General features: G+C 39.0%; 1 protein-coding gene across 1 annotated transcript in view; it reads left to right on the top strand.

Moving 5' to 3' along the window:
• Positions 1-9,866: 9,866 nt before the first annotated feature.
• The window catches only part of grin3a (glutamate receptor, ionotropic, N-methyl-D-aspartate 3A), a 133,220-nt gene continuing 115,931 nt past the window's right edge, over positions 9,867-27,155 (top strand). The window contains exons 1-2 of the mRNA XM_074691042.1: positions 9,867-9,911; positions 14,029-14,088. Of these exons, the coding sequence (XP_074547143.1) occupies positions 14,056-14,088 (33 nt within the window). The 5' untranslated portion in view covers positions 9,867-9,911; positions 14,029-14,055. The remainder of the gene's footprint in view (positions 9,912-14,028; positions 14,089-27,155) is intronic.

Raw genomic sequence — 27,155 nt, forward strand, 5'->3', positions numbered from 1 at the left:
TACTGTGTATTCAATGCATGTGATGCACGAGTCACCTTTTTAATGCATGACTGAAAGTAAGATGTATTATTACCTCCTGCTGATAATAGTAAACTAATGGTAATATCATTATAACTGTACTCTGTGACTTTTCCTTCGGTGTATTTTCAGAAAGGAACATTGAAAATATGTGTTTCATTTGATTTTGTTTGTTTTTATAGGTAAGTGCATTGCCCACTAGAGATGCTAGTTTAGCTATACCCTCAGCTATTAATAGCTGCATACTAGATGTAAATAACTCTAAGAAACTCTGACCCAAACATTAATGTGCGCTCTATTTACAAATATCACATTGATGTCAGAAAACTATTATTACTTTACCTTTTCGTGGAGGCTAGTCTACAGTTCTACAGTTTCATTTAGCAGACGCTTTTGTCAAAAGCGAAGTACAACACAAGAGGTATTTAGACAGAAGGAAAACCTTAGTTCATGTAACAACAGTGCAACAACTTATTTGGCTGAAGTTGCTGCCATTAAGTGCACAAATTTATTTTTTAAATAATGTAGAATAATCTAGCCAACAGACCACAATTAATTGCTTCGAAAAATGTACTTATATACAATATACGATATACAATAAATAAGGCTGATAATTCACTAAGACCTGGGTCTGAGACTTTCAGACTCATTCTACCCTGGAGGACAAAGGGGAGAAGGGTCAGATTAAGGGCCTATGTGTTCCCTGAACAGATGTGTCTTCAGACATCTCTTAAAAGTAGAAAGGGACTTTGTGGATTGTATAGAGTTAGGAAATTCATTCCTCCATTTGGGCAAAACAGAAGAGAAGAGTCTGGCTAGAGATTAAGAGCTGTGCCAGGCTGGAAGCACCAGGCATCTTTCACAAGCAGAGCGTAGTGGGCGAGAAGGAGTGTAGACCTGGATGAGGGAACCCAGGTGGGAAGGAGCCGTTCCTGTCAATGTTTTGTAAGCCTGAAGTAGAGCTTTGAATTTGATTAAAGCTGCTACTGGAAGCCAGTGAAGAGAGATCACTTCTCATACAGGCTCATCACCCTGTTGTGTGCTGCTCTCTCAGTCGAGTCAGTGATGTATGAGTTTGGTAGCCACATTTTCAGACTTCCTTCTTGTATGAGCTTATGGTATTTGTCAGAGCACCACTTCTGAACTTTTTTGTTTGTATTGATTTGTTGGAATTTCAACGGTGGGGGACTGAAAATGGACAACATTATGCATTTTATTTGTGCTCTTTGACCAAAACTCTCTTTGGAAAACACAGATTCCCTTTCCTGCCTGACAACGAGCCTTCCTGACATTTGTCAGCAGGTCCTGTCAGATAAGCTGCGCTGCAGCCACACTCTGATTTTGACTGACGCATCCACAACAGCAACAGCCTTGACAGTGACACTGATTGACATACTGTATGCTGCAAGTATAATGTACTGTTTGGTATTTCATTTGGTTGGAAACACCAGTGGGACTGTTCAAAACTAGGGCATTTGAGTGTTATATAAATACTTGTTGGGACTCAGGACAGGGCTTGAAAATGTGACAGTGAAACCAGGAAACCCACAACAAGTCAAACTGAGTTTTGCCAAGTACACTCACATTGTGAATTTAGATACATTCTTGGTTTTGTTTGTATCTCAGTTTGACATAATGCTCTGCAGCAAGCGTTGTACAACACCTTGACACAGTCATGGTTGTAATGTTTGTTATTTCTGCCCATGCTTCCCCTTCAACAGCTAGCACTGAGTATTTACATAAAGCAATTTGTGTTATTCTGAATTTGTAGAAAATGTGAGATGAAAACTAACTTAACTAATTTATACTTCCTTTGGGTTAAAGTTCACAAACTGAAGAATGTGGGTAAAATAGTCACCAAGAGTTCTTGTTGGTGAGTGATGGAGCCTGCAGATTTACATTCATGAGCAGCTGAAAACTCCAATCTTGAAACATTGTTGTGACAGTATTTCATGATGGTGACAACAGTTAGCTCTTTCGACTTATTGGCTTTGGCTCTCATTTACACATCTGTACCATGGAAAAGTAGGTAAACTTAAGACAAAGGGGTCTGAAAGAAATTAAACCAAAGGATAAAGCCTGAGTGACGAGTTAACATCTACAGCAGTCCCACCTTTGCAAACATATGTTAAAGGGCACATTTCCCTCAACTTTTGATCTGAACACAGGATCACATCTTAAGCTGCTGACTGTAAGCAGTGCATCTATGTGAATGAAATGAGTTGGAAATCTTTTAGCACTTATCAATGGAGCTAATTGAGCCGTTTACATTGCACACTTGCAAAATACTCCAGCTTGCTAAAAGTGTGACAGTGAAAGATAAAACAGAACAAACAGCCACAGTTTCAGCTAGGACACTGTGTAAAATGTTGATAAGAAAACAATTTCTTAAATGGTTTGTATCCAATGCATGGTTGAAAATTGTGCAAATAATCAAACAAGAGACTGAAAGTGGTTTTGTTTACTCCTTTTCAAACGTGATGCCAGAGACACACTTTAACAATACGAGGACAAGCTGAAGTTGCACAATGTTCAAAGGAAACATGTAAGGGACTTCTTCCAACCTATATCAATTTGTAATACTTTACAACAATGGTACAAATGTTGAAGTGAACTAAAGCTATATTCATTCTCTAGTTAATTATGACTGATGATAGATTTTATGGTCAAATTAATGTAGGATGCATCATTAATTTCTGCCACTCATCATGAATTATTGATCAAGCTATGTCAAGCTTTGACTGCAGGTAATGCCTAAGTATTAAATCTGTCATTAGTTATGGTTTGTAAATTAACACTTACTTCATACATTAATTAAGTGGTGACCAAATCGACTGGACATGCAAAGTTAATTTTGGGATCATGCACGTGCACAGCCGCTGGAAAAAACTGATGGTGTGTTTGTGCTTGTGTGTGCGCCCCTACCCATTGATCCATACAGTATATCTCTACCAATAGCTTCATCCATCTATTGATCTCTCTCTATAGATGTTTATCTATTCATGGATGTCTGTATATTTGGATTTTTCATAATTTTATCAATCTCATTCTGTGTCTTTCTCTTTATCCCTTTGTTGGTCTCTCACCAAGTCTCTATGTCTCACGATATGTCTCATGCATCCTTCCTCTTTTTCTCTTTCTATGCATCGCCATACCAATTTAAAAAAAAAAAAAAAAAAAAAAAAAAAAAAAACTTTTTGAACTTTCTTTTTTAGTTGAATATGACATTTAGGAATTAAATCTGAGAGACTGCGCAGCCACTTTGGTCACATGCAAATTATTGTATAAAGTAACTGTTAATTTACCTGAAGTAGGAATTGATTAAACCCAGAGACATTACTCTGAATCTTGATAACTTGGTCATTGATTCATGATGAGCAATGAAAATTCATGATGCTCCATGTGAATTCGGCCACAAATTCAAATTAAAAGTAATGCATTGAATTGTTCTTGTTTGTTCTTTTAAAATGTGCATCACGTTTAAAATGAGCTTATATTCTCAAAACAGCAACATTTCCAGTTTTAATGTGTGTTTAATGTGTGTAATGTTGTTTTTGCACCATTTTAAATAAGAAATTGAGCTCAAGGATAAAGGAACCACCACTTTATTTTGTAAGTAACAAAATAAAGTGGTGTCCACAACTAAAATTGGGGTTGTTTGTTTTGTTTTTATCTTTAACCATCACATTTTTTTTTAAGTGAGCAAGAGTAATTTGCTAGTAAGTGTAATTTACTTCATTGATTGGTGGTAAAAGATTTCCAGCTCAGCCCACCTTTCACATTAATGCATGGCTTGCAGTCCCATCAGTAACTGAAGATGTGACCCTGTGTTCAGATCAAGAGAAAAAGGGAATACGCCCTTTCAGACATGTTTCAAAAATAACACCATCAATTCTTGGTCCATAACGTTCCCTTGGGTTACAACTTTTCATCTCTCGCACTGTTAAAGTTAACTCACACAGAAGCTCGGCTCTGGTCTACTTCATTGGTTTAATATGTCCAGCAAATTTGTTCACATATCAGTTGCTGTATGGAGTAACTGTTAATTAACATACTTTAACTCATGATAGATTAAACATGTATTCATAACCTGAAGTCAAAGTCACTTGATCATTAATTCATGATGTATGACAGCATGAATTCACCAAGAGAAATCATACCATTACTGCACAGTGTCACTACTGAAATAAAACAGGTTAATGATATCACTGAAAATGCTGTAGCTATTGATAATGTTGGTGCATACATTCCAATAAAATGATGTAATAAACCACCACCTCAATATTTACTCATGCTGTAAGTACCTGAAAGAAAACATAACATTTATTTCTCTTTAACCTCTTAAGATTCGAGCTTTTGTCTGGTGGGCAGTTTTTAATTCTCCTTGCGATTTAGAACAAGTAGGACCTAATACATATGAAAACTAAACTTGGTCATTGTACAGGAAGTTTGACTATTTCTGTTTTGAGTTCTCTATTAGTTGTTTGTTAGTCATGTTATTGTACTTAAATATGTTGTTTTTCTAACTAAAATGGGTGTATTGCTGTGATTTCACAAAGAGATTATGTGGGCAGTGTACCTAAATGTAGCCAATAGGTCAAAGTTTAAAAAATGAAGTATCATTGGTCTGAGAGGCAGAAATGTAATGTCCACATGCGTGGAAGCTGGGTCTTGAGAGGTTAAACAGGCAAATATTAATTCCAAACAATATCAATTGATTTGAATAATAAATAAAACTCTGTAAACATTAAATTATTGTAAATACTTTACAACTGCATAATCAATCAACTCATTTGTTTTTTGTCTTTTTTTTCTGTTGACAGTTGATTTTAACATGTTTGTGCTTTTAATTTTAGACAGTCCATTTACATAAGAATAAGCAGCTCCAACTTTATACCTTATCTTTCCTAAATCACTTGGAAATAGTGTGAAGCAGCACAGACATCAACTGATAAAACTACCCAGGTGGGGCGGCTCTGACATTGTAGTGGGGTTAGTCGCCTCTCAATTAGAAGGTTGAGATTTGATCCAAGGTCCCTCTGTCCACATGTCGAAGTTTCCCTGGGGAAGACATTTAACCTCAAGCAGCCCCAGCCATGTGTGTACAAATAGATGAAAGAGTAAAAACACAGTCCATTTACTCATGATGGAACAACTATGGTTGATCAACATTATTCGATAAGAACATCAGTTTTACATTTTAAATCAGAGAATTGTTCAGAGTGTGTGATTAACCAAAAATCCTGAGCAGCTCCTTCAACATGCACAGATTAAGTTGATGGTAAATCTTCATTCCAAAGTGTGTGCACGTGTGCATGCAAGTGAGACAGAGCCAGACAGAAAGAGTGTGGGGTGTCTGCACAGGGCGCTGAACTTTGCTACTTTTCTCCTGCTGGGAAACCCACTGCGTCTAATCTGACGTATCTTGCCTTTCCTTGACAAGCGTTTTGCTTTTTTTCTGACTCACAATTTAATGGTCAAGTAGGACACACACCAACACGCACAAAGACATGTACTTAAGGAAATTCAAACAATCTGGAGTTGGAAAAATCACTGCTAAAACTCAAAGTGCTCCATGCAACACAGTGCAGAATAGTGTTTGACAGGACAATGAAACAAAGTTGTACCCAGGTGGATAAAAAGTTAGGGGATGACAAAGGTCAAATGTTTTATTCTTTCCTTGAACAGGTCAGTTGGTGGCTCAGGGGGAATAAAAACATGCAGAGAACCAGAGATGCTGCTACATTAAATTTAAAACATGACACCAGTGTTGAAGTGATAAAAATCGCAAGTTTATAAAGCATCTATTTAAGGATAACAGCAAAAGCACTGGGGGAAAAAAAGCCAATGCAGCCTGGATGATTTCCAGAAGGTGGAGTGGAATAGGGTGGCTGCTCGGCTCACCCAGGGAGCACTCTGAAAAGCAGAGCCTGTAACGCCAACTATAACTGTAGTTTCATTTTGTAATAAATGGTTAAAATCTATGACGAAAGTGTTCCTGACTGAAGTGAGGGAAGAAAGCATCCCTGCATGATAGCGTTTAGAAAGAAACTCCCACTGAATTCAAAAAGTGTAGCTTCAGGCAATTCACATAACTTCCTCTTTTTGCTTCCTCCTCACGGCGATGACGATAGGATTTTGAGGGTGTGGGTGAAAGTAAGATTGGTTGGCTTAAAGGATCCAAAGCATGCTGCTTGGTACTGCAGTTGTTAAATAGAGAGGTAACAGCAGTAAATTGCTTTTGATCTCCTGTCTCTCATTTCTTACAAACATTAAATGTAGTGTATCTCCAATACAAGCTTTTGATAAATAGCAAACGTGTACTGACATGTTCTTTTTCTCCAATTTCATCCTGTAGAGATGGTAAAAATGAGACTGTATTATTCATACGCCCATGTGTGAGACTTTGATTCATTTCTGTCACTGAAAGCCACTGAGTGTTACTTTTGGATTGTGTAGAGCTTGATGAGTTGTAGGCTGCTGGTCTGTCTTGTGTCTTTGCTGTCTGCAGATACATCATTATATGGATTACTGGTGGCAGAACCAGTCCAAGCACTTGTGCTTCTCGGAGTGAAAAGTAATAATGAGGTCTCCTTTGCAATTTTACATACAAGAAAAATTCAAACCATTGATTATATGCCAAAGACAAAAAAAAGAGCTGTCAACAGTATTATAGAGTGAGTATGTCAGCCTGCGTGTATTTTGTGGCTCCATAGAAGCGTGAAAATTTCCCTTCTTTTTTTTAAGCAACACAGATTAAACTGTTTATTTTCCTTTGAAATGGTGTCACATTTGTAAGGAGCATGTATTTGAGGGATGAATAGCAGAGCTGAGTATATGTGCTGCTCTGCTGTGAGATGGTATCTAGTTCTTTAATCAATATGTTGCAAGCTATCTCATACGGTTGTGCTGGTCACTCTCGCATGAACAGGATACCCAAGCTGATTCCACAAGTGCTCATCGGGATTGAGGTCAGATGCTGCCCAACACCATGAAACTACTTCCACCAAAAGATGGTGCTGTATCAGTGCAGCTATCGTTAGCGTTCTCAGCATCTTCTGCACACTTTGACGCTGATCGACCCTTGACCCAGCATGAGTCAAGTGAGTGCCCTGAGTGAGCATAGTGTTCTACGATGGTCCAATATATTCAAACAAGCTATACTGAGATTTTTCCTGTATGACATAATTAAGGGAGGAAGCACATCTCTTAGGCCTTGGACACACGTAGCCAGGCATTTTCAAAAATGAATATTTCCTCCTCATTCATTTTTGAAAATAATTTAATCCTCACAAAATGAGAAACCCCACCAATAAGTGCGGCTTAAAGCATGCCCAACCCATCTTTGGCAGTGTTTTACAGACTGAAACTCATGCCAGCCAATCAGAGTGAGCCTCCATCATTCAACTGTGACGTTTGAGAACCAAAAACTCTGTTTCACAGCATCTACGCAAAACCATGAAACCAGAATATTTCCAAACTCTTCCCTTTGGGAACCATTTGGCTTAAATGTATAAATATATATCTCTACCAGATTTCCAGCTACATGTGGACGTGGCCTTAACCAGCGTGACCTACCCAGGGTCTCTCTGGCAGAGAGGTGGTCTAACTTCACTCCCAAACCAGTTAACTCAGCCCCAGTCTTCATGAGGTACCAGTGATGAATTATCTTAACACTGAATCCGGTGACCCGTTTAAGCCCCAGGAAGTTCATTCTCACCTAGACAACTCTGAAAGAGTTCCAAGGATCACCGCTCAAGCCTTTTTTTCACCACACTCAAAAAATAAAAAAGCCAACAGACACAATCCCTGGAGGAAAGCGCTCTAACACCTGATTAAGAAATCTCTGTCCTCTCAGATGTCAAGTACACATAACTTGAACATGGTACACAAATCTAAGTCACAACCAAACCAAATGCAAAAATAGGATGAGTTTTCTAAATAAACAATAATCAACTAATGATTTCTTACCTCCGCAAAGGAGGTTATGTTTTTGGGAGAGTTTGTCTGTTTGTTTGTCTGTGAACAACATAACTCAAAAAGTTACTAGATCCAGGATTTCTTTGAAGGATTCTTTATCACTGTGAGATAGGGCTGTTTTCACCATATGTGTATATAACTCCATGATATATGGTTGGATTGCTTTGCAAAACAATACAAGACAAGGTCATCATCATTTCTGACAGATGTAAAAGTACGATCCAGATCCTGGCAATATTCTGGATACTAAGATCCAGAATATGAAATATGTACTGGGTCATCATAATTTTCAACACTATCAGGAAACAAATTATTGTACAAACCTGCAACTAACACCAAATTGTAACAGACAGTCTGCTGAAAGGAAGTATTACAATTAAGTAGGACTAAAGTGTTGGTGACAATCACAATATGCTTGGTGGAGGTCTGTGCTCTCTGAGTGCTTTTCTGGATGAACAATTATTATGTCATGACCTGGCTCAAGAGTCACAGGAAAAAGAAGACCACACCATTATAAACAATTTACAAAAAAGACTTTACGTTAGAAGAAACTAGGTTAAACCGATTTAGCTCCAAATTAATTCCTGAAAATGGGATGAATTAAGTAAAGCATGAAGTGTGAAATTCAGTATCGTCAGTATTGTGTGAGGTTGAAGTGATGGGTGTGTGTGTGTGTCTGTGTGTGTGTTGAAAGATGCATTAACAAAGACTAACAACTAAGATCACATAACCAAACCAAACCCAACCAAACTGAGTGCTTAGAGGGAGACGCAGGGAGCCAAAAAGAGCAGCAGCAGAGAGGCTTGGGCAGCAGAGCAGCAGAGAGGGAATGACTGACTGAAAGCCTTCTTAAGTACTTAGTGCACCTGGCCCAGGTGCTCTGAGTTTCTGCAATCACCTCAGACTACTTAAAGAATGGGGAGAAGAGTGGAAGAGCTATTGTGAATGTCATTTTCATCAGATCAGGGTGTTGATTTCACAAGTTAACTCTGTAGTTAATTTGTGAGATAATAAGACACAAGAAAATTCCCAGTATTACTCCTTATTGTAAGGTTATGATCTCAGTGACGTCAGACATTGAAAAACACAACAACAAAAAAACATTAAGTGAAGTTTCTTACTGTGAGGTTGGGCTGGTTGAGGTGGCTTCGAAAGGAGACAAAAATCCCATCTCCACTTCAAGGAAAACAAAAGTGCAACTTTATTTACAGTGCAGGCCCGGCACACAAGGAAAAAATTAACAGAAAGACTTGTAAAAAAAAAAAGAAAAGTAAAGAAAGAAAGTAAAAAAAAGCACAACAGCACTTCAGCAACAGGTTTTTATTTGACTCCTGAGCACTCATGTCTTCTTCTTCTTCTTTGTGGTGTTTAACGGCGGTTGGCCACCTTAGAACTGGCATTACCGCCACCTTCTGGCCCCGGAGTGGGCCAGGCTCCAATGACCCTACCTACTTCTTTTTTGTCCTACGTAAATAAATGGAAATTAACTACTAAATAACCAAAATAACATAATTTAAAAAATAAACAAATAAATAAAAATAATAAAAATAAATTGAGCACTCATTTCCCCAAGGACTTCCTCTCTTATATGGTTGCTGGATCCTACAAAGAATGAGGGGTTAATATTTAGAAATCAATTAACTTACCACAGTCTCTTTTCTGATCCATAATGCACAAGACATATACATTTAGGTTTGGCAAACCAATATAAATATAAATTTAAACAAAACTAATGCTCAAATGGACCTCAAAAGAGTATTTGTGGGTCCATGTCTGTGATCCCCCCCCCTGCCCCTTCTTTACACATGGCACCTTCCAGTTGGCACACCTCCTCATAAGCCAATGACAGGCTGCAGGCCTGTTTGCAAGTTCCTGGTTTTCCAGTGGAAGCTCAGCATGGCATGAGAGGACAGGTAAAAGAAAAAAAATGTTTATGTAAAATGTTCAATATGTTTCTTCAAATACCACATATAGCTTTTGTATTTAGTGTTGTAAATAACCTTCACCCACACAGACCCTGTGGTGGAGGCACTTTAGGCTAAGTTTAACACAGGTGTCTCAGCCAGCTTGATTTTCAAATGAGAGAGGCTTAGCCTTAGCTAGCTAGTACAGCTAAGTGTAAATTACGGTTAGCAGTATTTTTATTCATCCTCTCTGGAAAGGACAGCTGTCTGTTTGATGTTTGCATCAAATGAAAATGAATCCCCGTTTCCCAGTATTTTAGTCCATGTACTGAGATTTCTTTTACATACATGAATTTCTTTTGAAGGATAAAAGCCCTTAGTTTCTTAATGTGCTGATCTATTTTTTTTTTTTTTGTGACTACACCAGCCAAATATATACAGAAAATAAACAAACAAAACACACAAAAAAACAAAACATGGAACAATTATTGCAAGAAGTAGCTTGAGGTCACATCATGTTGTAAACAATCGATTTGTAGCAGTGAGTAAATGGTATCGCCTTCACACCAGCCCACTACTTTGAATCCAGTCAGTCAATGGGATTCCTCTTCAGACTCAAACGGCTGTTGAAGCTGACCTGAGGTTATTTACCTCAGCCTACGAGGATCAATTGTAGAGAAGGGAGACCTTGGCGGCAAGACAGACCCTGGCTGCCCCCAGACCTTGAGGGGGATCTTTCCTGGGTGAGGGGTTGCTACCTGGTGTTTGTTGTTTATATGTATCACATTCACAGGTGTTGTGGACACACTGATAAAAGCCTTAGCCTAAAACACATCAATTTTCTTTTGCTGCATTTATTTGCTTTAAATAAAAAGTGTAAAACAACAGGTACACAATTAAAATATATAGCCCAGTGGGAAACCTTCAGGGACTTCTAGGCCTTCAGAGAAGGCCTTAAAAAAATCTGGACCAAAAAATATACGTATCATATATCTCTATATATATAATTTCTCATTTAGTTGAATAAAATACATTTAATACATCATGTAAGTTTTAAAATTAAGTGTACTGCAAAGTTCACTTCAGCAATGAAAGGGTTACTATCTTGAAACATGTTATCTCTGTCGGTAGCCCAGTTTGCTGGCTCGTTTAGTGGGTAGGACTTCACGAAGGCCAGGCTGTGTTTTGGTTTGGAGAAAGACAGAAAAATTGACCAATCACGATTTTGATTTTGGGGGGGCGGGGCAAAAACTGAAGAGCACAGGCCTTCGTGAAGTCCGAACAGTGGTGAGAGCGGTGAGAGCGGTGAGAGGAATGGCAGAAGACAAGAGCGGAGTTGTGGCTAGCTTGTTAGCATTTATTCAGCGTGTGCGAGTAAAAATTTCATCTGGTCGTGCCCGTGCGAGTGGATATGTCTTAATACTTCATCTATCACGGGCACTGTAAGGGACATTGTGGTTTGAATTCTTCCTCTCTTCCACTGGCTCAGTCAGTCTCCTCCACCTGAACACTCCTCTGTTCTACAGAGAGAGCGCTGTCGCGTACACACGCAGCTCGTATGTGCATCACACACCAGAGACAGACAGAACTTCACAACGACACACGTTTCACTATTCCAGAGTCAGCCTTCTCACTATATGATTCACGCTGCTCTAAACTCTCCTAATTGAAGAGGATGCTGCGTAAGAGCAGAGCTACGTTAGTTTAACTCACGACATGACATGTCAACACCAAAAAAGAAAGATAGAAAACAGCTAAGGCTCTGTTCAACTCTTCATCAACAAGTGCAGCACACTTATCCGTCTCTGTCTCTGAGGTCTCCTGCAGCGTCTTTGGATCAAACCAACTAAGAGAGAGGGGGTGGATGGTTTTTGAGTTTTCGATATAACGCCCAAGTACGGGACTTGATTCACTTTCAAAAAATATTAGCAATCACAGGAGCATGCTTTAAGTGGAGGGACAATCAGGAGAAATCACAAGCCAGGAGAACAGCCAGAGAAGGGGTTTTAAAAATGGGAGACTCCCTCCATATTCAGGAGTGTTGGCAGCCTGCCAGTACTCTCGATGGGTAAAAGTAACGAGTTTATGTGTGACACAGATTGACAAAGATAATATAACTAACTAACTCTTTAATAACTAAAGACATTTTCTTCATCATTTTAGGTTATTTAAGTAAGTTTTGTAAACTCACTTAATGATGTTAGTCATTGTTTTATGTAAAGCCTCTTTTTTATTTTTATTTTATTTATTCAATTAAAATGTTTTTTGTTAACTACTTTTTTCCGCGATGATTTCTTTCCTGGGCTGTGAGGGCTGAGGTGAAGGCCCAGCTGTAGTACTCTCGGTTCGCCACTCCCCCCCCAACCTGATTGCCCCCCCCCCCTGTGTCACCCCAAATTTCATTGGCTCTTGAGGCCATCAGTTGAGGGGTTACAACCCTCTCTTTTACCATCAAACAGACGGAGGGATGAAACACACTTCCCATGTTTAAAAAATCAGGGGGCTTTTAATTTTAAGTTCTACTCGCAGGAAGTGGCAGCTAGTGATGTAGCAGCAGGTTAACAAAATGAACCTCAGTGTCACAGAAAAAGCAACAAATTGCCAACGCTTGTCCACAAAGTGTGAGCAGATCCATCGTGGAATGTTACAAATTATAGCAACACTTTCTGAATCAGCAAAGCTTTAAACATCACCAGTGACGTCGCTCGCTCTAAAAGAAACACGCTTTGATAAACGCTTCGTTAAATTCTTCCAGGATTTCTCCAGTTGTTGTGCCCCCCACACAGATATGGTCTGGATCCCCCTAGACTGCCCTACAAGTTTGGTCTGAGGTCAGCCCCATGTTTCCATGTCGTAAATATGCTCCTGCCCGAAACTAGAGTTAATTGTTATTTGGCAAGATAATGTTTAAATTCATAATTAAAGATGGGACTAGTTTGTTGGGCCTGTAATCAGCCTAGTATCTCAAACACATCTGACAAAATGTTAGAATGAACAAACTGTCTCCTCATTTCACCTCAGTAATAAAGGTTGAGCTCAGCCTTACTGAAATCTTTTGATGAAAAAGCATTGGCTTATTTTGTATACAAGAAAGAAACAGTGAAATGAAATATTTGTCATTGTTGTTTTTCAATGAGATCACTGGTAGAGGAAAAAAAACACATCTGTCACCACAAAGCCCACACTGCCAAAAGTCTGAGTTCAACCTGCCACAGCTACAGCTTAAATTTGTTTTCACACTCTTACTGTAGAGTGCACAGCATAGCAAGCATCAGTCCCCTGGGTCAGACAGCAAGGTTAAACAGGCTGAGAGGAAGGGAGGTCACTCCAGCTTATCTTCTCCTCTGTCATCCTGTCTGCTGCCCCTTCAGCTTACCATGGGGGAGCACGCACACATGGGCACATTAAAGGCCATGAAGATGAACTATGAGGACACTCTGCAAATTGCTGCACAAGGCTTATTACACTGTTTCCACACAACGAGACAGGCGTCTGTCCCTTCGTGTAATTATCAGCTTTTTCAGCAGTTTGTTTTTTTGCTTTTTTAAGCATGTATTTCTCTTCTTCGGCTCTTTCACTTTTGTTGAAGAAAGGTTTGAAATGTGACTTTTGTTAACCCTGGTTAGCGTGTAGCTACATCTTTTATTGGCATCAAAGCCAGTTTGCTGTAGTTGTAGAGACTGTCAAAGATTTCATAGCTGTGGTTTTTGAATCGTAGTTATCTGAAATTGTAGAATGAAAAATAAGCTGAATCTTTGAATTTTAAAATTTTGTAAAAGTGTTTAACTTATCTGAAGCAGTTCACTGTTTTTAAAAGTTGCACCGGGTAAATAGATATCTTAATAATATGGCATAGTTCTTCCCTTAGGTAAAAAATCATCGTCTATTTATATTCAAAGATCTGTTCTTCCATGTCATACTGTGACTGTCTGAAAAAGTTATCAACTACAAGTTCTGCTCATAGATCGCAGATATGTTTCCGTGTTGTACTGTTAACAATTTTGTATGTGACCAAAGAGTATAAGTCTTTTAAATGATCTGATGAATGGTTGAGACTCTGTTTACTGCTTTATTTTGAAAATGATCTGATGAGATGTATCCTTTGTGCATCTGATTTCTTGTCCAGGCCGATCTTCTCTGTTCCTATTGACACATGCTGCGAGTGGACCCTGTTGAAAATAGACTGGTGAGTGAAATATTGTATTTCCTTTTTCAGTGATAAGGTGTTAAAAAAAGAGAGAAAAATTCAGATCAGGTCTGTGGTGTAAACAAGCAGAAGAAAAAAAGTGTTGGGACTTGTGGATGGATTAGATATGGCTGGTGATCAAGCTGATTCTGGCATTTCTCATGTATTTCAGGTCTAATGGCAAGGGCTTTTCAAGTTGTCAATACTTGCCAATCAGAATCCACTGTCTAACACAGCTAGGTGATGAGTAATAAGTCTAGATAACACAAGTAGACTTAACTGACAAACTCCTCTGCCCCTTCAGAACTCTGCAAGAGTAAAACCTTGGTCCACTGTACCACAGGGAGGTAAAAATCTGCAGTGCATTGATCTAATGATCAACCAGTCTCCCCAGCATCTCTGACTAACATTTTTCTTTCTTTTCTGAAGGCTGAGTGGTGTGATACCCTGACAGTTGAGGTACACTCACTAGTCCCTCTTTTACTAAATGTGAACCAGACCTTGTCTGCCACTCCATATGAATAAAACAGCTCTTTCTGAAACTGAAAAACAGACCCAACAGAACAGTCATACTACACACACACACACACACACACACACACACACACACACACACACACACACACACACACACACACACAAACTGGGATCAGTATTAACCAGTACTTGGGAAACGAGATTGATACTTAAGTTTCACTTTCTCTTCTCTCTATGTACTCCTTTCATTGCTCATGTGCTTATATGCTCATAGATAGATTGATAGATAGGTAGATGGAACTTTGTCTCCTCTGCATTAAAAACAGTAATTTGTCTTTGACACAGCTCCAAGTATGAATTTAAACACACTTACAAACAATAAATCTCACTTTAAAAATTGGAAATGTTTTGATTTTCATTTTATGCCATTTTGTGTGAGAGGAAGTGTGTTTGTAAGACCACATGTGTGATGTGGCTCTTTGTAGTACTGAGATAATTTTTGCAGCTCTTGGTCTCTGACTGGTCGGCCTCACCTGATATATAGTATGTAGGAAGCTGTTTTGAAAATAGCCATGGTTTCCCCCAATTTGCCTCCTCTTTCCCCCATTTTGTCTGAGCCTAACTGCTTGACAGGACTTCCTTGAAACTACCCAGAAGTCCACAGCCTTCCTGGCCATACAATACAAGATATCTGCTTTAAGAGAATCTTGAACTGGATGGCCAGAAAAGTCTATTTCATCAGTCTTAAAACTTCTTTCACTCCTGGTCCCTGCTAGTGTTTCCTAGAGTTCCCAGCGTGACCTCTGGCAGCTGCTTTCACTGTGAAAGCTTTCAACATGGCTCAGCTGGATTTGATGTCTCTGGCCTACCTTGGGATGCATTAGGAATCTCTCTAAAGGAGGAAGTTAAAACCTCTCAGACAGGAGCCTCTGTTGTTTACCAGTGGTGTTTCCTAGACTAAGCCTGTCTGGGTCCCACGGAGGAAAGCCACCGGCTCTTCATGAGTCCAGGATGGCTTTGGATTGGTGAACCAGAAATTCTTCAAGGCACATAATCAGAGGGGGTTGAACCCTGAAAAAACACTGAAGCTCTGTTTCTGACAATCCTTCTCAGCTTCTCTGTAGCGGTTCTGAAAAGGGTGTTGGTAGTATTTGTGAAGAACAGACATGTTGCTTTTAACTTCCTCACTTAGTCACTTTTTATTTCTTGGGAATTTCTGTAAGCTATTTACACAGATTTGTAAAAATAAAAAAAATCACACTTTCTGTGACATAAGTTCATGACATGATTTAAATGTTCTTCAAAGAATTTCCAGTATGAAAAATGTTTTTATTAATGGTGTAACTCAACCCCTTTTTTTGCCCTACTTTCTTTTCTTAATCTGTTTTTAGTTTCTTTGCTTTTCTCTCCTTTGTGATCAAGCGTCTCTTTTCTGTGATCAGTCTTTCCCTGTGAAGAGCCTGGCTCTCGCTCAGCCTCTGCTACCTGCTGCACCAGCAGGGTATCACAACAGGTCAGGTGTTAATGTGAATTTCCTGACTTACATAATCTCTTCCTTACATAATCTCACAGAGGCACAAACACTGGCAGACAGACACGCAGTGATGACTGTTCCGCTCTGCAGCTCTGCTGCTCTGCTGCTCTGTTGCCTCTGTGCGCTGTGTACAGCGACAGGCACATGGAGTTTAAGCCATCGATGAAAATATGATACAAACTCAGCACATCACTCGCCAATGAAACTGATTTAGATCAGATTTCATTTCATATTGGCATCTTTTGCCATGCAAAAGTTATAATAATTACAGTGGTGCTGAGGCAATAATGTTGATATTCTTTACATATTCCATTGCAACTTTTTACAGAGTAATTTTAACATATCTCATTTGGTAGTATTGTTACAGCATGCTTTCAACTTCCATTTTCTGAGGAAGCAATGACCTCTCAGTCGCTGAATCTTAGCAAGCTTATTCTAAGTCAAAAGGATCACACAGACAGGAAAGTTAGGTGGAAACTTTTTGTTATATCAGTGTAAGGATTTTTTCACAAGATCAGCTTTAGCTTTTTTATGTTTTAAGTATGATTTGGACAAAAAGGAAAAAAAAAAAGTTCTTCACTGGACTGTGTTTTTTCAGCCCCACAAGCAGATGTTTCATTCAACCAACCAGATTACTTCAGTTTTTCTGCCTCCGGAGTAGCATTTTGTACCAGACTGCTTATGTAACTACAAATATTAATTGTATCACAGGATGATGAGGGAACAATCCTGGGAACAAGTTTCCCCAACTGCAACGGCCCATTCAAGAGCTGTCTTGTCTCTTGTCTGTCTCTCACAGTAATCCTCAAAGACAGGCCAGAGTCACAAAACTTGTAAAAAAGTGTATTTCCCAGTGAACTCTAGCAAAAATGCACCACGTGTCCGTCTTCAGAAAACCAGTCAGTATCTGGTGTGACCATCGTTTGTCTTTCGCGGTGTAACATATCTCCTTGGCATAGAGTTGATCAGTTAGTTGATTATGAACTGTGGATGGTTGGTGCCAAGTTGCTGGATATTGGCAGGAACTGGACCACGCTGTTGTATCCAGAGCATCCCAAACATGCTCACTGACATTCTTGTGGTCAGCATGCTAATTGCACACTCCCTCAAAACTTGCGACATCTGTGCTGTAGCATTATGCTGTGTGATAAAACTACACATTTTACAGTGTCCTTTTATTGCAATGATCATACAGTCTTTTCAGCATCTTGATATGCCACACCTGTGAGGTGGAAGGATTATCTTGGCAAAAGAGAGGTGCTCACAAACTCAGATTTAGACAAATTTGTGGAAAGTATTTAAGAGGATTGAGCCTTTTGTGTTGTTACAAAAACTCTTATATCTTTGAGTTCAGTTCAGGAAAAATGGAAGCAAAAACCAAGGTGTTGCGTTTATATTTTTATTCAGTGTATAAAACACATTCTGGAGAGTTCAGTCCTCTTTCTTCACTGTTTACATTCTTTTCTTAGCTACACAAAGCTATGTTGGAGCAGCTCTCGAAATCAGGAAACTAACTACCAATGTGATAATAATGAATGAATTAATGATATGTGGCACCAAATGTAAAAATTTCAGTCACTGTTAAATGAATGGTGTGGGTGGGGTTGCGTGGGGAAAATTGCAGGTGATGTGGAAGACAGGCTCAGAACTGTCTAATTTGCGTAACTTCTAAACATTAAGCTTTAGACTTAAAAAGCGATTTAAGACTTAGATATTAAATTTAGATTTATTATTTATATTTAGATTTACAATTTTGTTTTAGTATTTTGATTTAAATTAAGTATTTAGATTTTTTTTTTTCATGTGTACACTTTTTTTTTTTTTTTTGCAATTATATATAATCTGTTTTGCACAGTATTGATCTGGAATGAAAGCTGGTAGATGCTAAATGACAAAAAAAAAGTTTACTATATCTTCACAAAATGTCACCTATTAAACAGTGACTGAAATTTTACATAGAATGAATGAATGAATGAATGAATGAATTAATTAATTAATTAATTGTGGAAGTTGGAAGAGCTACTATGTAACCAAATGGGACTTAAGCTTTTTCTTTTATTCTACAGTCCCTTCTCCAACACCTAGAATTATACACTTTGCTTTTCTAAAGTATTTCAGACAGTCAATTTAGTATTCAACTGTTCTCTCATTGGTGTGTCAACATATATTGTACAAAATATGGACAAATTCCTGTCAACTTGAGCTACTGGATCGGTGTTTTGAATCTAAACCATGCAAAATAACAGAAGTCTAAAATGTCTAAATTATATGAGTTGTGCTATATAGCTATGAGGTTTTTGTTGCTTCATAATGAAGAGCAGCTCAGGAAATCCTAAGGTTGCAAATCATAATTCTACAGCCACTTGTCCTCTGAGTGATACCGCTTTTGTTATTTTAAATGACCACTAGGATGTTTCAGTCATAGCAGGCTGGTTATCTGATGTGATGTTAACCTTCACAATGGCCAGCCCCTAGTAGTATCCCCACCCCACCACCACCACCACCCACCCACACGCACACACACACACTCATATAAAAAAGTCACCCTTTAGCTTCAATGCACAAACTCAAGTTCACAAACATCACGATGATGAAAGGTCATTAGAGATTTACTCACCAAATCTGCCCCAGTCATGACATCTGACAGACACCCACACACACAGGCTGACACACACAGACTGACACACACACGGCTTACCCGTAGCAGCCTTTTGAATTTGCGGTGACGTTATAAGGAGGAGCGGAAATTATCGTCACTTCTCTCCACTCACATGACCTGGTGGAGTTGCATAAGCCAGGGTTTGAGTATGTGCTTTAGAGTCAATGGTCCTTATTTGTCCAACTTTTGTCTGACCAAAAATGGGTGTATGCTCATTCCAATCATCATTTTTCAATGTGGATGGAGAGAATCATAGGGTATCAGTGCAGTGCCATTTTATGTATTTTTTATCTATCTATCTATCTATCTATCTATCTATCTATCTATCTATCTATCTATCTATCTATCTATCTATCTATCTATGGACTTACTTTGAGCAGAACAGGCTCCTGACTGATTGCTTCATATAACTAATGTGTCTTTTCTTCATTGATTTACTTATAAACTAAAGAGACTGCTTTCAGTGATTATAAACACTCACCTATGCACAGCAAACCTAAAAGCTGTGTGTATACTCCAGAGGTCACTGGATTAAACTCGTGACAGGGATTTTCTAGACAGTCTTAAATCACAGGATTTACCATGATGATGATTCAAATTCTCAGCCCTTGGACCCAGGCTCAGGTGAATCTGAATATTTTAGCTAAAGGGATGTCAGTTGCAGTCCAGGTAGTTTTTGTTGTATTGTAGTCTTTTTAAAGCTTGAAGACCCAAACAGCTGATCAGTGCATGGTAAGCAGAAGAGCACATTTTGTTGCCTCTGCAAATAATGAGGAAACAAATGGACTTTCTGATGGCAAAATGAAGCACTGAAAAAATATTTCAGTAAAGCACACAGTTAAACAGATGAGTGCTCAGATGGAAGTCTCAAAATAAGTTGAATTACCCGATAATCCTCTTCATCAGACTGACATATGTATTTTGTGGCTAGTACACTTGTGCAATGACAGGCAGCCTATTACACCTCTACCTCAAATGCACTGAAATGTCCCTATAACTACAGCAGGAATGCTCATCGATTCTGGGATTCAATCACTGAGGTCACATCAAGAGGTGATCTGGTAGTGTGTAAGCTACGAATGTGCAGTGGGCTGCACTAAGGACCACCCATCCCCCTTATCTAGGGTAATGACCACACAGAGTAACAAAATCAATGTTTTTCCATCATGTCTCCATCTTTACTCCTAGTTCTCTCATTTTATTTCAACACGTGCAAGCACATGTAATACATTCAAGCAAAGTATGTGAAAACACTGGATATATCATGTCCATATCTGTTCAGGGAGAAATACTGTGTTTCTGTTTTTCTCAGTTGCTTTGGTACATTTCTTGAATAATCCTTGCTATTTGCAAAACAATCAGTACATTTCTCAAAACAGTTTGTACAAACAGCAAAACACCTTGGGTTACCTGCAAAAGCCGGTTTCGTTCTCAAAATTCTTAGTTCATCTCTCAAAAGTAAATATCTGTGTCAGTGAACGTGTCAGTGCATCAGAATGATGAGCCTTCGTGTCACTGTGTATGGATAGGACAGTCAAAGTGCTGAGTCATGTTTTCAGTATAACAGTTTACTCTGAAAGGACGTTCTGATGTAAACTCTGGCTAAAGTTTTGATTAAAGTTACCGTAAATTGTAAGTTAGATCTGAGTGTGTGTGGAGGATTGATCACAAGGGATTGATATAGAAAGGAGAAGAAGGCACTGCATAGCACAAAAAAAAAAGTAGAAATGTGAGCATAGGACAGTCTCTATAGGGAAAACTGTTCATGCAGTGCTGTGGGAATTACAGAGGAGTGCAGTCCCCCTACACCTCCTTATGTTCCTGTATGCTGGGCCACAAAGTTTCATCCACATCACAACAAAGATCTTCTCTGTCCACAAAAAGTCTGAACGATGGAGGACAAAGTTGTTTTCCCAGCTTTTGGCTGCATCCTTCAACCAACCTGAGACATTGTAAGCTTATGATTGAGAACACGGTCCAAAGGTGTGATAGATCTTTATGTCCTTTTACAGGAATTTTGTTACCACTGTCTGTACAGAGGAAGTACACAGACATACTTACCAGTTGATGGTTCATTAGATTCATCTTTGAGCTATTTCAGAAAACTGGTTGAACATTGGTTGATCTGATGCTTCACACATTTCCATTTGTTATAGAAAGTCAAGATTGACCAGGGAGCAATTTACCAATCCAGACATTCATTCATTCATTTTTGAACCGCTTATGCTGTTCAGGGTCGCAGGTGGCTGGAGCCTATCCCAGCTGTCATTGGACGAGAGGAGGGGTACACCCTGGACTGGTCACCAGTCAATCGCAGGGCTGACATATAGACAGACAACCATTCACACACACACTTACACCTATGGGCAATTCAGAGTGCTCAATTAACCTGATGAGCATGTTTTTGGACTGTGGGAGGAAGCCGGAGTACCCGGTGGGGACCCACGGGGAGAGCATGCAAACTCCACACAGAAAGGCCCACTGGCCACACTGCTGTGAGGCTGTAGTGTTACACATTGCGTCACCGTGCAGCGACCAATCCAGACAGATTCAGAAAAAAAAGGCAGGTTGAATGGGATGGTGCGGAAAGATGCTTGACATATTGCGATAACTTGTTCAACCTTTTGCATGTACAGACTTATGCCATTGACTCATGTTGTCAGGGGTTGAGACTAATCAACAGAGACCCATGATAATCCATTTTATCCACATGACTTAAGCGATTGATAATGTAGGACACAGCAGAGGATTGTACGTTAACGAATGAGAAACTGCTGTTTTGATGTACACAAGTGACACAATGATGTGAAGACTGAACAAGTAGTTATGAGAATTTCAATTCCAATCTGAAAAATGAACCAAAGCAACTGAGAAAAACTGTAAATACCTAACAAACCCAAGATGATGATATAGGAGAGGGAGATCTTTACACAATTTATGATCCACAAGCTGAGTTTGTTAAAACACAACACAGCGCAGTGAAGATACTGATGATGGACGCCAAAATAAGACACACATCAGTCTGTCGTGCTCTATCCTGACATTAAGGACACAATCTGTCCAGTTTTCCCCTTGAACAGACCACTTAAATACACAAACAAATGACATGAGGACAATTGACCCATACAATTCTGCTTCCCTCTCCCTTCCCCATGACTGATTTTTATGTCTCTGCTCTTCAGAAAAAAAAAAATCATAATTGCTTTTGTCATGCCAACATGGTAGACACAAATGTCTCAGAGCTGACTGTAAAAATGATGGAGTGATCAAATAATATGTGTCCTTTCAGGATGACTGGGTTTAAATCTTCAATATAGGACTATGCCATATGAAAGTGGATAGAGTATGAGACAGAGATGAAAGTAACAGATGTGATCAGAGAGGAGTCTGTTATATAATGTTTATTGTTAATGAGAGGAAATGAGCAGATTTTACTGCACACCCTGATATAAGGAATGAAGAGTGCCTCCACATGCTGCAAATGAAGCACAGAGAGCTAAACAACAAACAATTATCAGAGTTCATTCATGCAGCATGGTTATTAGATACACAGAGGATGTGTGGCAGTGACGTTGATCTGTTTGTTTTTCATTCTGCAATCAGAGACTCCAGACTTCTGTGGACTCATTTGAATACAAAGATAATCTGCAGAACTGTAATACCAGGAACACCAGACACCATAAAACTGAAATGCTTCTTCAGACATCTTTTTTTTTATTTTTTTTTTTTGGTCCAAAAAACAATTTTACACCCAAAAAGTGCAAAATGTTCCTTTTTTGAGAAGCTGGACTTCAGCTCTTAGTCTAACCTAGTTTCGCCCACCCTCCTCTCTGTCCTGCCTCTGATGCAGTCGAGCAGGGAATGATTTAGTCTCCTGACCCAACAAGTGAAAGCATTTGAAATATATTATTTTAGCCTCACATGGTCCCTTTCTTCCTTCTTTTTCCATGCTGCTCTCTTCATGCTGACTTCTTTTTATCCTCTCTGTCTAACAAGGCTTTTTTTTCTGCAGCATCCTTATTTCACCCTCTGGTCCATCTTTTTTGTTAACTTTTCGTTCTACTTCCCGTTATGTCAAGTTCCTTGTTTCTAATATCATTTTTCTCCCGGCAACTGTCGGATTAAACTCATGAGAAGTTGAGTGCAGCTTTTTAGAATTTGACCATTTTCCTTTCTGTCCTTTCTTTCTATCAGGGGCTGTTCTCAGTTTATCATGAATGTTTTTCCATGTGAACTCTTTTTTACCTTGTTTAATCCTTTCTCTTTCATGGTTTGTTATCCTATTGTATTGTTATTATGTGTTGCAACTGTTATTTTGGGGGGTATTTTTGATTTGTCCCCTTAAAGTGATACTCCGGGATGGAACAAGTTGGGTCCCATCACAACGTTTAGGACAGAAATTACCTCTACAGCAGTGTTTTTGTGCAGCAGAAGCCCAGAGCGCACGCACCAAACACCCCCTCCCTGCTTGTCTGCCGGTTTCCTCTGCACTCAGACGGGGGCCATTTTTTACTTGACCAAAAACACAAATAAACAGACTCCCACCGAAAAAATCTGATATCGATCTGCATTCACATTTTTGTTTTCTTTATTTGACTGCTGCTTGCTGGTGGTTGGTTAAAAAAATGGCCTTGTAAGGTCATTAGTCTCTTTTTTGCCTCTACTTCACTGACTAAGTGTGATAATCAGAGGATGCAAAAAAGTGAAAAGATATTAAGCAGGAGGGAAATCACAGTCACATTTGACCCTTACAAGACAGAACTGACTACCATGTAAGATTAGGTCTCACACACCCCTGATGCTAACCATGATGGGAAAGATCTAGATAAAGTCTAAACATCTCTGGAACAAGCAAAATCTTTTGGTCCCAAAAGATTCAAGGCCACCCCAGTGTGCCTAAACTAGGAGTGAAGTTGCACTTTAAATTCATTAAAGGGGCTGTAAGGAATTTTAAAGTGATCTTGAAAAAGTCTCCCTTCTAGATATATGCCTGATCGTAATCCATACTTTAAAATAAGATTATCAGCGCTAATATTGTTGGTTACAGGTTATTTTAAATTAATTTTTCTTAGCTTCCAGTTTTGGTCGACCAGGACCAGATTGATTTATGGCACGTCTAGGTTTCTATGACAACACCACCAGGGCTGACAAAGTTTAGCAGTAAGAAGAGATAAAACACAGAGATCTGCGTTCATCTCTGCTAAAGACGATTTCTATGACTAATTTTGTGGTGATGGTGGACACAAGAGTCTAACTGTCGGACAGAAAAAGGACAGAAGAGCACAAGAAAGCTAAACGGGAGAGTGATACACCCTGAGCTAAAGGCTAATTAGCCTTTAGCTCAAAAATATGGAAATAAATACAGCAAATGTAGAATTTAGCAAAAGTAAGATACAATACAATTGCTCCTAGATAGATAATAATAATAAAATAAATAAATAAATGTATAAATAAATGTTCAGCTGGCACTACAAAAATACTTTTATTAAAGTATTGCTGTTGTTTTTGTGTTTGATAATAAACACAGAGAATGGTTCCGTGTTTCAACATCAGTAGATTGAGCTGATGAATTGGCTCGGCTTAATTTTGTGGATGTTTTAAGATTAACCCTCCTGTATGACGCTTTTGTCCTCTTCTTATCCTGCTCATGGTGAATATGTCAGTTAAAGTATTTATCAGTATTTATAGTCTTATTTTACTTTTTCAAGTGTTCATCTTTGCCATTATTCATCCCCTTTCACCTTTGGCTTTCCTGCAATATCTAGATTTACAATTTCAGCCAGTGGCATGAAGATGTTTAATGTTTCATCAATGCCAATTTCAATGTCCTTATCATCCTGTCCTCCCTCAATCCAAGTCACTCCTACTTCAACCACTTAACCGCCATTTTTCCAACCTTGCACCCACTTCTCTCTCCACTTGATATTCATTCATCTTTCAATTTTCGAAGGAGGCTTTTGGTTTAAACTATTATGCAGCTTGGAAGAGTCTTTTACATTTTTTATGATGGTACCATTATTTCCCCACTTTAATCTCCTCCTTGGTTTCCCTCTCTACATCATCCTTCTCCATTGACAACTCATACACATTTGGCATTGTGAAAACTGCAAGATAATCAGCTCAGACAGCTCGAGGAAGTGATGACCAAAACGTTTAGCTTTTAGTTGTAATTTTCTGTTCTCCACCTTTCTTATAAATACGCCATCATTTTATCCCAAGGCTTCCCTGTCCTTCCCGGTGCTTCATCGTCCCTCAAGTCCTTTGGCCTCTCCTCCTCCTCCCCCATACTAATAGTGCCGAACAATCAGTTTAGAGTCTTGGAGAGGTGATCAGTGGAACAGTTTAAGTTTTATTGTCCATTGGAATTAATGCAGTCGATACGAGTCTGTGTAGAGATGAAGCTGATGGCAGTGAGTCAGGACTGAGTCCAAATCAATAAAACTCTTAACTTTGTTATGGCTATAAAACGCATGGGTACACAGAGAAGTGGATTCACACCCACCTTTGATTTGAAAAAAGAAAATGATGATAATCTATTATCCACAAGAAGATGAAACCATTTTTTTCACCTGATCAGTCATAGACACATTTTATGCTTCAATTTTATGGCTACAGTTCATTCACTTTAACTCGAAGTTGCATAAAAGCATGAGAATCCACAGATTAACTTTTATATCTATATTAATGTGTTGCCACAAATTAAAACACATTATGCCTAAAAAGTCAAACAATTATAACCTGAAAATAAAAAGGAATTTGATCAGAAAAATGGCAATGGTGTGTGTGTAGGTCATTGTCCCATATAGTCACATGCAAACACTCACACTGGTAAATCTACGCAGCCAGTGATTGTCGCAGACATCTGGAAGATGTTAGCATAAAGCTGTATGGATGTATTGTTTGTTGTCTTTGTGCGTTTGTGTTTTCTTTGCATGCCTTCACACTCCTTTGGTTGAGGATGTCAAGGGAGTCAACAATGAGGCACAGCTCCTGGGGGGTTGAGATCTGAGCCAGAAGGGACAGAGAGGACAGAGGGAATGAAGGGAACAGAGGTGAAGGAAGGCACAGGAGGTGTCAGGTGGGAAAAATGGATTAAGTTTTAACTGTAACTGGATGAGATAGCATGCCAGCACTAAGCTTGGCGAGTATTGGAATATATGAAATGGCATTACTTGACGAGGATACAAGAAAAATAAAGTGTTTTCAACGACAGTAACGAAAGAATAAAAACACAATATAAATATGTGATAAAAGTTGTTTATATATATATATATATATATATATATATATATATATATATATATATATATATATATATATATATATATATATATATATATATATATAACACTTGTTTTCGCTCCCATTTTTCATGAGATGGACTTTTAGATCTTAGATTCATTCCAGATACACAATATTACCATTTCTCCCAAATATTGTTCACAAATCTGTCTAAATGTGTAACAGTGAGCACTTCTGCTTTGCTGAGATAATCTATCCCACCTCACAGGTGTGCCACATCAAGATGCTCATTAGACATCATGATTAGTGCACAGGTGTACCTTAGAGTGGCCACAATAAAAGCCCACCCTGAATCGTGCAGTTTTTTGGGGCTTTATTGGGGGTCTGGGGACTCAGAACCAGTCAGTATCTGGCGTGACCACCATTTGCCTCATGCAGTTAATCAGATTGTCAATTATGGCCTCTTCAATGGCTGTGTGCAGTTGCAGGATGTTGGTGGGATTTGGTACAAGATGTTGTTTACGCCGGTCAAGCACATCCCAAACATGCTCAATGGGTGACATGTCTGGTGAGTATGCTGGACATGCAAGAACTGGGACATTTTAAGCTTCCAAGAATTGTGTACAGATCCTTGCAACATAGGGCCATGCATTATCTTGCTGAAACATGACGTGATGTTCATGGATATATGGCACAACAATGAGCCTCAGGATCTCATCACGGTATCTCTGTGCATTCAAAATGCCATCAATAAAATACACCTGTGTTCTTCGTCCTTAACAGATTCCTGCCCTACCATAACCCCATCACCACCATGGGCCACCCGATCCACGACACTGACATCAGCAAAGTGTTCACCCAGACGACGCCACACACGCTGTCTGCCATCTGCCCTGAACAATTCAAAGCAAGATTCATGCCAGATGCCATCGAATGTGAGAATTTGCCCACTCAAGTCTCTTAGGGCGACAATCTGGAGTCAGGTTAAGACCCCGATGAGGACGACGAGCATGCAGTTGAGCTTCCCTGAGATAGTTTCTGACAGTTTGTGCAGAAATCCTTAAGTTATGCAAACCAATTGTTTCAGCAGCTGTCTGAGTGGCTGATCTAAGACGATCTTGGAGGTGAACCTGGTGGATGTGGAGGTCCTGGGCT

This window comes from Halichoeres trimaculatus, unplaced genomic scaffold (genome assembly GCF_033239565.1).
Source record: "Halichoeres trimaculatus isolate MK-OKI-2021-1 unplaced genomic scaffold, fHalTri1.1 fHalTri1_scaffold_16, whole genome shotgun sequence".
Classification (NCBI taxonomy): Eukaryota; Metazoa; Chordata; class Actinopteri; order Labriformes; family Labridae; genus Halichoeres; species Halichoeres trimaculatus.